Source organism: Physella acuta, unplaced genomic scaffold, assembly GCF_028476545.2.
Source record: "Physella acuta isolate Inbredline_101_S28 unplaced genomic scaffold, ASM2847654v3 ptg000508l, whole genome shotgun sequence".
Taxonomy (NCBI): domain Eukaryota; kingdom Metazoa; phylum Mollusca; class Gastropoda; family Physidae; genus Physella; species Physella acuta.
The window spans coordinates 163,025-178,133 of NW_026732027.1; the positions used below are offsets into that span (position 1 = coordinate 163,025).

General features: G+C 37.4%; 1 protein-coding gene across 1 annotated transcript; it reads left to right on the forward strand.

Annotated features, from left to right (window-relative positions):
- The first annotated feature begins 452 nt into the window (after positions 1-452).
- Positions 453-4,055, forward strand: LOC131944786 (putative ankyrin repeat protein RF_0381). Its single transcript, XM_059305600.1, has 3 exons — positions 453-499; positions 1,426-1,891; positions 2,693-4,055. Exons 2-3 carry the CDS (start codon positions 1,446-1,448, stop codon positions 4,053-4,055), a joined length of 1,809 nt encoding a protein of 602 aa, XP_059161583.1. The 5' UTR covers positions 453-499; positions 1,426-1,445.
- The last annotated feature ends 11,054 nt before the right edge of the window (positions 4,056-15,109 follow it).

Here is a 15,109-nt window from a genome sequence, read left to right on the forward strand (position 1 = left end):
AAATGTTGCTTGGACCATACCATACCTCTCTTGTCGAAGATGGCTTGACACCATTTAGGAGGGGGGGGGGGGTGACACCAAGGCAAAAAATAGTAAAATATATAGAGAAAAATTTGACGGGGGGGGGGTGTGCAAATCAAAAGTTTAAGGGGGGGTGCAAATCAAAAATTGAAAGTTGGTCCCCGGGAAGAGTCGCTACGCCTCTGGGGGGGGGGGGATGAATGACACCATTAAGTGCCGCACCGGGTGACACCCGACCTCGCTACGCCACTGCTTGACCGCATAGTATAACACAACACAACCCAGTAACACATGTAAGTTGTGTATGTTTTATAGACTGCTGTGTCAGCCGGGGTATTTCCCAGATATTTCCAGAACATTGGGGTGGGCTAGTGTAGGGTGGGCTTGTATAACCCCAACTACTGAACACTTCCTACGTGCCAGCTATCACACAACACTATACATGGACGTGTTTAGCATTATTTATACCACACAGCCCGTAAGTATAGGGGGGGGGGTTAAATATCATAAATCAACATATTAATTTAATTAGCTATTTAAAATTTAAAAGGTAAATAAACAAACAAAAATTACGTTAAATGTATGCTAAATATTGAAAGAATGAAGACCAAAGTATGCCGAATATTGATTTCCGCCTTGTTCGGATTTTCACGAAAATCTTCGGTTGTCTTCTTGGAAAACGTTTCATTTCGAAACTGAATTTGGTGTAAAGTAACTGTTCAAACTGGTTGTTTTTAATATTTATGTCAAAATGTGAAAAAAAACGTGTGCCAAGTAGCACTTGAGGTAAGTGTTTTCTTAAAATATTGGTATAACATATCGTAAGTATAGACATAATGTTTGAATCATTAAATTACAACAACCGAAAAAGTCGAGACTGGCTAGTTTACTTCCCAGATGAAGCATCGAAATGCCAAATAACCCGATTACAGATTACGATTTATTAAATAAAACAAGCCTTTCCTTTAAAATTGTAAAAAATACACACTTCCGTTTAAAAATTGTATCAATATGTAAGACTAGAAATAGATCCTAAATATAGCGACCGGGTGTAAGAGGATCTAATCATGTCTTGTATTTCTATATCGTTTAGTTCGTAGCTAATTTTAGCAACAGATAGTGGAATTGCTGACAGAGTTGTTGAATGTTCGTAGTTCGTTCAATGATTATCTTAGTACCTATTACATACCTTTATTTTAAAGCAATAAATTACTTTTATTCTGCATACTACCATCCTGCCACATGCAGTGTTTTAAGAAAAACCCACACCATATTTATAAACTTAAGGGTGGTTTATTTCAGACTTAATTCAATCAAAATGTATCTGTTCCTTCTGTAATGCTGAATACGTTTAAAATCGTTGCAAAATAAACAACAAAATAAAATGTTATTTGACGTCCACAGTTTTAACTAGCCAAGTAGGAATGGATCCGAATCTCCTACAACCAATGGACGAAGGAGAGTTGGGGGAAACTGTAAATGAAGCGAACTCCACAGAAGACAACGATGGTGAAGAGGACTCCTCAGAAGACAACGATGGTGAAGAGGACTCCTCAGAAGACAACGATGGTGAAGAGGACTCCTCAGGAGACGGTGATGATGAAGAGGACTCCTTAGAAGATGGCGATGTAAACCTCGAAGATATTTTGGGAGAGGCAGATGACGTCAGTCAGCCTGAGATTCCTGATAATGCTGATCTTAAAGTGCTTCGAATCTACATGTTAGCTAAACTAGGAAAACTTGAGGCTATCCTTAAGTTAGGGAGTGACGTCAACTTGACAAACACAGACGGGCTGACAGCTTATGACCTGGCTCAGAGAGATGAGGAAGGTGGGGCAGCTATGGCTCTGCTGGAGGAGGCGGGGGCCAGGTGGGTGTCACATTATCTCGTCTGTGTCGTGTGATATTGGGGATGACAGTTGGAGGGTTGTAAGGGCTCAATTTAGAAGGATGGTTTGTCAGGGCCAAGAGGCGGAGAGTTTTTTGTTGATCTCGGATATAAATGTTAGAAGAATGAAAGTTATCTTGCAGCCCAACAATAAATTTATAATATATACCTATATATATATATATATATATATATATATATATATATATATATATATATATATATATATATATATATATATATATATGTTTGTATGTATGTGTGTGTATATTTTGGTGGGTATTTTTTATATATATGTATGTGTGTATGTATGTATGTATGTGTGTGTTTATTTCGGTGGGTATTTGTTTATACATATGTGTGTATGTATGTATGTATGTGTGTATATTTTGGTGGGTATTATATATATATATATATATATATATGTGTGTGTGTGTGTGTGTATGTATGTATGTATGTGTGTGTATATTTTGGTGGGTATTTTTTTTGGGACGGTGTGGTCGAACAGTAGAGCGCTTGACTCCTACCCTGAAAGTCTCGAGTTTGGATCCCGGGCTCGAGTCCGCACGACGTCCCTGAATTCACTCAGCTCTGATGAGTACCTGACTCATGTCAGTGAAAGTAAAGGCAGCTGGGCATAGTGCTGACCACATTATCATTTAATATGTCGAGGTCACTAAAACAGTTGAACAAGTGAACTCAACTGTATCTTCCCTATGAACCCTACATATTTAAAAACTTACTGTGATTTCAATCGAATAACTTTCTGAACCTGATTCACAGACCACAGCCTACGTGTAATTCGCTGAGCCAGCAAGTAGAGACAGAGCCCGAAGAAAACCTCACAGTCAACCAGATTTACAACGCTGCCAATCATGGCGATCCGGGTTTCTTACGTGCTGTTGTCTTAAACCTTGGTTGTGCCAGCATTGATGCTGTCGACACGGAGAATAAAACAGCTTTGATGCTCGCTGTGTATAATAATGATGTTGTTGCGGTGTCAACTCTTGTACATGAAGGTGCTACTGTGAGTCCGCTGATTCTGGACACCGCCATGCAATGGTGTAACGAAGATATGGTGCAGACGCTTCTTACTTCTTCAGACATTGCCGCAAAGGAGGAGCGGCATAAGCGTTCTGTTGATGAGATCAAAGAACTTATTAAATCAAGCAATGCATGTGAAAATAACAACATACCACGCATTGAGGGTAGTCCTGAGACAACAGAAGGATCTGGAAATATCGAGAACCAGGAAGTAGCGGAGAGTTCTGGTAACTGTGGCTTAAATCATTTACAGGACGATTGTGCTGACAATCCAAGCCTTGTACGTCAGAGGGAAGTTGGTGAAACAAGCAACAATGCAATAAACCCATGCGATGCTTCTAATACAGACCGTTGTGACGGTATCGAGATGCCGAATGTTCCTAGCATTACTGACACGAATCCTGACAACACTGACACTAATCCTGACAACACTGACACTAATCCTGACAACACTGACACTAATCCTGACAACACTGACACGAATCCTGACAACACTGACACGAATCCTGACACCAATCCTAAAAACACTGACATAACGCCTTCTAGATCTGACAAAACCACTAACAACCTTGAAACCAATTCACTCTTTGAGTCCATAGCAAACGGTGACGTAGTCACGCTTCAATACCTTCTTGAAACACATCCAGATCTCAATGCCAGAGACTCTAACAATAGAACTCTGCTACACGCCGCCCTCCAGGCTGGTCAACTTGACATGGTCAAGATTTTATTGACAGCCGGGGCTGACTGTAACGCTGAAGACATTGACGGGAACACGCCGTTAATGGTAGCGTGTGAACGCGGCGTTAGGGAGGCGGTATCTCTTCTTGTCCAGCATGGAGCAGAGGTCACATTCGCAAACAGGAGGGGGGAAACAGCTTTGAGAACAGCCGCTGTACGGTCGGACCTCGCCATGCTGTTTTACTTGGGGTATCTGAGACTACGTTTTGGACATAGGACAGCACTGTCCAGTATTGGCAGGACAGCACTGTCAAGTTTTAGAAGGACAGCACTGTCAAGTTTTGGAAGGACAGCACTGTCCAGTGTTGTCCTTATATCGGTATTAGCTGCCCTGTTTTCATTTGTCTATATTGCTATATGAATGTATACATTTAGTACGAAGAGGTTCAACACAAAATTATGATAAGTTTGTTTGATAAAATGCTTTAGTCTTTCAACGGATATTAAGCAAAAATTAAAGGCATGGGATATGTTGGCCTATGTGATACATTGCCATTTTGTAGACCTATGTGATACATTGACATTAAAAAGAAAACATTTAAAAACCGGTTTTATTTGTAATAACATTTTTTTAAATTTAATAATAATGATATTTAATCCTACTTTTTTAAAAGAAAACTATTTTTTTTTATTTTTACATTGCAGCTGTTTTAGGCTAAAATATAAATCATATAAATGAACTAACCATAGAATTAGAGTTTTAACAATTCGTTTTATTTATGTAGGCAATGGAACAAATGGTCTTTAATGGGGTTTTTAAGATAACTCGCCTTTGTTTGCTAGAAAACAAATTATAAACTATATTTTTATATATATTATAGATATATGTATATTATATATTACATAAAATAACATGATTTTGTGAATAAAATAAAAATATAAATGCAACAACTTATTTATAATATGTTAGAAAAAAAAGAGGAAAATAACTGTTGCTGTTATTATCGATAGCTAAAATTTCAACTTTTTACATTATACGAAAGTTTCAGATGATCTTTAGTAAGAACATTGGCGTATTTTGCTGTAACAAGGTTTCTCATTGTACAGGAAAAGTATTACACTCATTGTGCATTCTAATAGTAAATAGAGACACTCAAAGTTCACTTTATAGTGACGTTCAATGTGTATTTTATTTATGACTGACAATGTACATTTTAAAAGTGACAAAGTCAAATTTAATATTGACACCCAGTGAGCTTTTTGATAGTGACATACTCATATTTTCTTTCAAATGTTTCTTACTGCGGTAATCCCATTTATCACTAAACATCCGAATATTAAACGTTTCATACATTTTTATAAAAAGTGTAGATAAAGTAAAGTTTTATAACTCTTTCCAGAGCCAATGTTAGCATGTTTATTTTAGCTGTGCTCTTATATGCTGTTTTTGCTCCCCCCCCCCTATCTAGCATTAATCACACAGTTATAAAGCTATTTCCTGAATTTTGGGTGAATGTAGGCTATTCAGAATGTACAATTCCTACAAATTATTTATTTTGTTTATTTTACAGTTTCTAAAAAAAAGAATAACATACTATCTAGTGAAAGAATAATCCCTCTAAAATATTCTGGACACACTAAAGCTTAAAGTATTTTAAAAAGTTACTTATAGGTAAAAACTTGATCAAAGCATTGTTTGACGAAGTACATCACATCAAGCAATCAAAATGTTCACGACTACATAACACGTCTATACTAAACATGGACATCAATTAAAAATATCAACGATAACATATCACTCAAAATATGAATGATAAAATTTCAATCAAAATATGATCGATAAAACATCAATCAAAATATGAATGATAACACATCAATCAAAATATGAACGATAACATCATTTAGAATATGAACAATAATACATCCATCATATTATGAACGATAACACATCAATAAATATATGAATGATAACACATCAACCAAAACATTAACGATAACACATCACTCAAAATATGAACTATAACTATAATCAAAATCCCTATCAATTAAAATATGAAGGATGTCTCAACTAATGATCTAAAACTTTAAGCACGGCGCTACCATACAGTGCCACAGCCAGGTAGACCTGCTAGGCGGGTGTAGGCCGCATTTAGAACAATCTGACCTACACGTCATTTAAACATAGGTCTTATGTAACTAGACGAATCCCCGACACATTTCGTATTGACGTTCGATTTCTCATAAACATAAATCAATAAAGGTTTGTGAATACATTTAATTATATCAAGTGGTATCGAATTACTGTAGAACTTGACTTGGCTTACTTTTCCAAATGTGTTGGGATTTTCAGAGAAAACTTTAAACATAGATTACCTTCACACTTGAGAATTCTATAAATACTAGGGTGTGTATCGAATGTTTGCACTACCTAGCGCTTATATGGCTGGGTTTATTGTTTAACAGCTGTTGTAATGTGTGCTACACGATCGTGACAATTCTGTTCATTCAGGTTAGTTGCTTTTTCCAGCATTCAGTTCAGTTGATAGTAGTTGCGATTAAAGACACGTAATTTAAAAGCTAATTACTTGTAATTTTATATGATTAATTAAACCGTGTTATTATATAAATACTTCATTTGTGTCCACCATTTAAACTTTGGGTAAACAAATGTCGTTTTTAATAATATGGGAGGCACCTTAGGTACCTAGAAATGTGAGGGAGGAGGGTTAACTACTTTTTAAATTTATTCTTGCGAATTATGTTAGATTAATATAACTTACGAGCCGACCCGCGGCATATCATATGCCGCTATTTAGTTGTTTTATTTTCTACTTTTCAGTAATTCATAATTTGTGAATTCGACAGTACCAATGCTGCCACTGAAAATATTTGCTTAAAAACACTATCAGTAGGTCGTTAAGAACGATACTACCCCCACCCTCCTTTCCCCCAACCCCTACCCCCAACTTCCTTTCCCCCAACCCCTACCCTACACCCCCCTGTGAAAGCAGCCTCCTCTTAGTTACCTCCCCTAAGTTTAAAATCGTTTTAAACTAAATTATCTGCCCCTAATAGCCGTCACTAGACCCGGCTCTACGAATGTAAACATTTAGCGTGAACCACAGCTCACCAGACCATGTAGGGGTGGGGTGGTAGGGAGCGCGCTTACAGCTTGTTTTCTAGCGTCTCCCAGAAGAGAATTATATATATAGATTTCTAACTGTAAATTTTTTTAAATTAATTAAAAAATAAACTTGTGTTAAGCTACAAAGTGGCCTTTTAAACATGGAGCAAGGCGGTGGAAAAGCGGACGTACAAGAGGCACATGCAGGACAAGAAGACCGTACTAATACGACGGTATGGGTTGGTGATACACGAGAAGACGACTTGTTTGTTGCTGAAGACCTTATGGTAGAGCCGGTTCAAGACCAGATTGAGCCGGTTAAAGATCTTGTGGTAGAGCTGGTTTAAGATCAGGTTGAGCCGGTTAAAGACCTTGTGGTAGAGCCGGACACGGACGCTTTATCAGAGACGGATGAAGACCCGGATGAGGACCTTTCGGTACAGCCGGATGAGGACCTTCCATTGGAACCGGAAAATGATCAAAGTCGACTCGATGTTACTGATACTCCTGATCTAAAAGTATATCGACTCTACTTGCATGCTAAATACAATAACATCCAAGCTGTCCGTCAGTTCGACAGTAACCTCAACATGACCAACTCCCAAGGCCGGACAGCTTTAGACTTAGCTCGTGACGTCATGAGAGATGAAAAAGCCGCACGTTTGCTAGAGGAAGCAGGCGTCAAGTGAGTTACTGTCTCTTCTTTGTCTCCATTCAAAATATTGGAGGGGGGAGGGGGTGCTTTGGCGTATAAGTCCCAGAGCCGAGTTCGTGAATTTGTGTGTTGTATTTGTGTGTTGTGTATGTGTGTATGTGTTTTGCATGTCTGTGTTGTGTAGGTGTGTATGTGTTTTGCATGTCAGTGTTGTGCTTGTGTGTTGTGTTATGTGTGTATGTGTTTTGCATGTCTGTGTTGTGTTATGTGAGTTGTGTTATGAGTGTATGTGTTGTGTTTGTATGTTGTGTGTGTATGTGTGAGTTTTCAAAACATGAACCATTTCAGTTGGAGGTGTCTTCTTTAACTAATTCAATATGATCTATACGGTTGTAAACCCCGAACAACCTACTACCGAGGTTAAATCGTCGTAAATTGCTGAGATTTTTTTGGAATGTATTGGCAAGAGTGTTGTAGTGACTGGGTTATGGAGAGTTGTTTACACCAGATGCTGAGCATTGTAACGACAATATGTTTTATCTAGCAGTAATTTCACAAAATTTCACCCACCTAGGTCTGCGCATGTCAAGCTAAGCGAACAACTGGAGACAGAGAACCAAGAAAATCTCAACGTAAAACAGATTTACAACGCTGCCAAATTTGGCGATCCGGGTACCTTACGTGCTGTTGTCTTAAATCTCGGTGCCAGCATTGATGTCGTTGACACACAGAATAGAACAGCTTTAATGCTCGCTGTGGACGAGAATGAGGTCGTGGCGGCTGCTACTCTTGGACAGGGCCACGCCTCGGTGAGTGAAGATATCCTGGACACCGCTATACGAGGGGGCGGGGAGGATATGGTGCAGACATTGCTGACGTGTGCTGAGATCAGTATGCAGGGTGGGTGTGGAGCGGGGAACGAACAGCCTGCAGCTGTTGATGATATCAAAGAAATGGACCTCTCTAATGATGAAGATGTAGTTGAAGATTTGATAGATATTCAGGAGCCTGAGAGATCTGGAACTGAGAAGTCCCAGGAGGAAAGTGAAAGAATGAACGATGTACAACAGACGGATGATGATAGCGTTGGCTCAATGAATGATGTACAACAGACGGATGATGATAGCGTTGGCTCAATGAATGATGTACAACAGACGGATGATCATAGAGTTGGCTCAATGAATGATGTACAACAGACGGATGATGATAGAGTTGGCTCAATGAATGACGTACAACAGACGGATGATGATAGCGTTGGCTCAATGAATGACGTACAACAGACGGATGATGATAGCGTTGGCTCAATGAATGACGTACAACAGACGGATGATGAGAGAGTTGGCTCAATGAATGATGTACAACAGACGGATGATGACAGCGTTGGCTCAATGAATGACGTACAACAGACGGATGATGATAGAGTTGGCTCAATGAATGACGTACAACAGACGGATGATGATAGCGTTGGCTCAATGAATGACGTACAACAGACGGATGATGATAGCGTTGGCTCAATGAATGATGTACAACAGACGGATGATGATAGCGTTGGCTCAATGAATGACGTACAACAGACGGATGATGATAGCGTTGGCTCAATGAATGACGTACAACAGACGGATGATGAGAGAGTTGGCTCAATGAATGATGTACAACAGACGGATGATGATAGAGATGGCTCAATGAATGATGTACAACAGACGGATGATGATAGAGATGGCTCAATGAATGATGTACAACAGACGGATGATGATAGAGATGGCTCCAGCTTGTTACAAAATTGTGGTGGGGGAGCTACAGAGAAGGAAGAGACAACAGCTAATGACATGCTTAACTGTCACGACATGACCGCTCATTGTCACGTCATGACATCTGATTGTCACGTCATGACATCTGATTGTCACGTCAAGACGGGTGACTGTCACGATATGACTCCATCATGTCATGACAAATCGCCTGCATGTCGCGACAACCCGGCAGCTTGTCATGATACGGCATCTCATTGTTCTGACAACGAATCTACCGTCAGTTCGCCGAATGACCAAGACGATGTCGACGCCGTCAACGATTGCAGCACCCAATGATGCCAAAGTAAAGTAGAATCAAAGACAGCTTGACTAAGGAGTGTCGAAAAATGGGAAGATATGGTGGCGCCACCATATCACTACTAATCGTGTTTTATTTGTTGCTCATCACAGTTGTGAACATTTAATTTAAATAGTCAAACACGTTTTAACTGCTAAAACGATGCTTCACTCTATTAAAGTTTATAATGTATACAATTTAACAGCATAGAGCTGATTTTTACTTTCTCGTATATACGTAGTATAGAGAAAGTATTGTAATCGTGCAAAAAAAAAAATCGAGATTTTTACAGATCTCGATGTTTTACACCTCTCTGATACGGAAAAACATAATTTTGCAATCTTGTCCGTATGTCTGTGTGTGTGTGTGTCTGTGTGTCTGTGTGTCCGTGTGTAAACACGATAACTTGAGTACCGTTACAGCTAGGTTGATGAAATTTCATATATAAGTATTATATCAAAATCGTAGATCCGTATCAACTTTTGAGCGATTTCCGACAACCGGAAGTGGTACTTTTTCTACTATGAATTTTTCAAAAGCCTATAACTTGAGTACTATTTCAGATAGATAAATGAAATTTCACATGTAAGTAAAAGATCTAATTCTCTACCTTCTGTTTAATTTTGAGTAATTTCCGTTGACCGGAAGTAGTAATTTACGCTACTTCCGATTTCTCAAAAAACTAATGTAAATTTTAAAAGTACTAATAATATTGCGCACTATTATGCGCTTTTTTATTTGGCGTTCACTTGGTGTGCAATTAATTTGTCTACGAGATTTTATTCTATTTTTAAAACTTTAAGTATTTAAAATGGATTAAAAATCATGTCTATAGCCCGAGTTCCCATCCCCTGTTATTTTATATACGAATATTCGAGAAAGTTTAGGGGAGATCACACCCGGTTTATTTATTTGGCGTTCACTTAGTGTGCAATTAATTTGTCAACAAGATTTTATTCTATTTTTAAAACTTTAAGTATTTAAAATGGATTAAAAATCATGTCTATAGCCCGAGTTCCCATCCCCTGTTATTTTATATAAGAATATTCGAGAAAGTTTAGGGGAGATCACTCCCGGTTTATTTAAAATTAACATTTTAACTTTATATTAAAACGCTGCATTTCTTATTGTATAGAATATTGTTTAAATTTTTGAATTACTTCAATTCCTAAATTTAAGTGGAATTTAATTTACTTTTTAAAACACACATGGAATATTAATGATTATCAAATATAAATATTGAACATTTTATTTCATTTCTGGAAGATAAATGCTTTGTAATGAGCTGGGTTAAATCAGAACTTAATCAGTTGTGTTATTTTATGCTCGATATGAATCAGAGGCGTAGCGACCCTTCCCGGCGCCCGGGGACATACTTTCAATTTGGCGCCCCCCTCGGGAGCAAATTTTCGATTTGCACCCCCCTCTAACTTTTCATTCGCATCCCCCCCCCGAACTTTCAATTTGCACCCCCCCCCCTCGAACTTTTCATTTGCACCCCCCCCCTCAAACTTTCAATTTGGCGCCCCCCCCCTAAGGTCAGCGCCCGGGGACATATGTCCCCCCCCCCCCGCCCCCCCCCCCCTCGCTACGCCTCTGATATGAATATGATAAAATACATTTTATACCATGAAAGCGATAAACTGTTTCTTTTAAAAAGGTATTTGTGTGTTTAGCTAATCTGACCATGCACTTTTTCTTAAAAAATCGCGTATTACACAGCCCGTTAAAACCACCGTCTTTAGCCTGGCAATTACAGTCTTTATCTTCATTACATTATCCCCCACCCCTCCCTTGCATGTAATGCTTTCTCCCCTATATAAGATACTGAAAATCAATCGTGCTATATGCAAACATCAAATCTTGGGTTTCAATCTCAATTACACATGTTCCTTGATTTTTCGTCGTTCATTTTAGTTTAATAGGATAACACTTCACACACGTAAAAAAATAAAGTGAAATACTTTATTTTATTAGTGAAGAACGCCAATTGATAGTGCTAGAAAAAGCCAAAGAATTACTTGTGACAACTCCAGCTTTCTAATGTGCCATAATTCACTGCTCTAAGCAGATAATCCGCCACAAATTAACGTTAGGTTGAAATTTTTAGTCTTTAGTCCCTATTTTTAGCGCAATTTCCATTCTGGAGAATTGCGTTTATTAATTAACTCGTCATTTCTGGGAATGGATGGATGAATGAATGAATGAATGAATGTATGGATGAATGTGTGTCCGGGCTTTAAGTCGTATCTTCTCCTCAACGAAGCAATATCGATGACTAGTTCCAAAAGCAATTATGTTAAGCAAGTTACGAGAATGAGCATAGGCCATAAAAATTCCGGGTTTCTTTCATGTATTTCCCGGAAAAGCCAAAAAACCTCGAAAAAATTAAGTTTTTGGCCCATATCTCGGCGACCAGACCATTTAGCGACTTGAAACATGTACCAATCGATTCCTGCCATAATTTAGAACAATATTGCCGAAGAAAGTTTTCAAAAATATCCTCTCTTTCGGTCACAAATTTTAAAATTACATAAACACCTACAAACCGATCGTTCTTCTAGCTTGAACGTACCCCAGCATTATACGTCAGAGCTATTTTTAGATAACATAAGGAAATTGCGCATAAATGTCACTAGACTTTTTTAATTAACTTGTTTTTATTTTGAACTTTTATGTTCAACTAAAACAGTTAACATAAAACATTTGCTTGTAAGCAATTGTCTGTGGTAACATACATACATAGTAGAATAGTCAGAACATAGTTATTTTACATAGATTTCATCACATTTTGTACATTAAAAGAAACGAGCTGACCAGCGTCGTAGCATACGCCGCTATCAACTTGTTTTATTTCCTACTTATCAACAATTAATAATTTGTGAATTCGACACTATCCCACCCCCCACGGTGTTTATGTTTATTTGAATGTATAGTACCGACAGGTTAGGGGTGGGTAGGCGTGTAGCTATCACGGGGTGTGGGGATACAGTGGAGTTTTAAAGGTCAAAATTTGGTTAACAGTGTTCTGATAAAAGAGTTCAAATAAGGCCGTACATGTTATTAAAGTTAACAAAACAACTGTAAGTATTAATTTAGGGATAATAAAATGAATACAAAAGGAGGAGGGGTCATTTGGGTAGTTTTGTACTTTGTGGACCAAAGTACCGTACATATATAATAATAGTAAAATAGTGTCAAATGATGACTTTACAATGTTCGTTTGTAAGCTGTAAAAATAAAACAATACACTAATAAGCAACAATAGGAAACTGAGTGACAAATGATAAATGATGCGAAACATGGTGGGGACATGGGGATTGTGGGGGGTGGGAGTCAAATTAATGTTGTTAGAAATGTATTTGGATAATACATCATTTTCAGTATTTAAAATAGTATTTCAACACAGGGGTGGGGTCGTGGGGACGAAGGGGATGCAGTAATGGGGGCAATATGATATTGGGGTCATGAGGTTGAGGTTCGGGGAAGGTGTGATGAAAGGGGATGTGTCGGTTAGGATCAGGCGGGCAGAGTTTCTCCCCCCCCCCCCCCTCCCCGAAAAAAAATCTACCGCCCCCCCCCCCCCTGAACGAAATGAAATTTATATAATTTATATAGAAAATATATACTTTTAACAGTGTCCGCCCCCCCCCCCCCCGAAGAAAGTCTACCGCCCCCCCCCCCCCCCCCCCCCCGAAAATTTCAAGTGCCCCCCCGGAGAAATAAGTCTAGAAAAAACACTGTAGGCGGGCCAGGTGGCCAATGCAGCGTAATATGTCCTTTACGTTGTGGTCTTGCTAATTATGGTATATGTGTTTGAGTGCTGACATTGCCGAGTCGTCTACAATAAATCAAGTCTAGTGCGTGTCCCGTGAACTGTACCTTGTCGTGTTTTGCTTTTATTCTACTGTTCCAAATAGTCTGTCTATAGATAGCTACCGTTCTTACTTTTTGCTCTAGGTCTCTAGGTTCGTCCTGTCTCTGTGTTTAGGGATTTTGTTTAGAGTTGTAGTCACTTTTTTTTTTTTTTTTGTATTTGCAAAACTTTAATTTGACTATTTCCCATATTAAAGATACTGATAATATTGTGGCTGAATGTCAAGAATGTAACCTTTTTTATTGATATCCACTTGGTTCATGTGAGATTTTTGTTGGTTTGTTGTGACCATTTTCAGGTTTTTACTTAGGTGATTTGCCCTGTCTTATTTTTTTCTCTATTTTTTTTCCCGCCTCAGACATGTAATTTACAGCGTCGTTGTGTGTTCGCTTTAGTATTACAGTTTTCATCATCGGCTTGTGAGGACTGATACAGATTTACAATAGTAATATTTCTTTCTTACTTGTAGCCTACTTTTATTCATTTAAGATGGTTTACTTATACATAGATCTAATACAAAACGTCTAAATATAAAAAAAAACACCTGAAAATGTAAATGTGTAATTAAATGATGATTCAAGGGATTTTTTTTTTTAGGTTTTTAAGTAGAGCTGAAATAAATTTGGGATTACAGAGAATTAAAATGATACAAATTTTAAGCAATCGGAAAAGTTATATTATTACAATGAAACACATGAAAGCAAACATTCTTCCCTTTCAAACATCTATATCTATACAGTCCTCAAACAGTTCTAACTTTATTTTTTAGTTTTTTATTAATTCAATTGTTTTAAACATTTAAATCAGTAATAATAATTTATTTGTTAGAGTTGTTGTCCCTATTCAGGGATCCAAAATTAAGACTAAGTCAAGGCGATCTGTGTTGCACGATATTAGCGGTGAGTAATCCAAGTATCCGAATAAAACTCGAAAGAAAGCTAAGGCTTTTGCTTTCAACACTAAGTGCATTTTAATATATTTTCTTAAATAAAGCAATATTTTGAACAATCTTAAAATTAATATATTATTATGTGTTTTTAAAATAATACAATAAATTAAAAATATATTCTTTAGTTATATCTGAAATATCATATTCGAATTAAAGTATTTTATTAACAAGTTACCTCCCTTGGACAAATTTTTGATATGTGGCCTGGGTAGTAGCAAGGGAGGGAGGAGGGGGGATAGTTAAACTATATTTTAAATACAAATTTAATTTTTTTCATATTTTGATCACGCGAGGGTGCACTGCAACCAAATCTAAATTTAAAAATAAACGAGTACAAAAATGTCACAAGTGATGAAGGTGAGTATGTTAATGTTAAGGTCTTGTCAAATATTACATCATATTATACAGGCAGTTCTAAAGGGATCATACCAATTGGAAGGTCGAAAAAGGAATTTGTAATGATTTTTTTTTCGGTCTAAATTAAAACACAAAAAGGTAGAGTTTTGTTATGAGGCTACTCATTGTTCATAGAATATCTCAGTAATAAGTAGATATTGTTGTGTTGTCTTTTTTTTGTTTAAATTCGATGTATTTTTTATTATTAAATATTTCAGGAAACTGAACTGTTTTTTAAAGCATTTTAAAACATTTCAATTAATAACTACTAAAAAGTAGGAAATAAAATAGATATAAAAACTGTTACTATAAAGAATTTAAAGAATGAAAATAACACAACTGTGCGAGTAAATAAAACAAACTTGCTTAACTTATTCAAAGCATTTGGA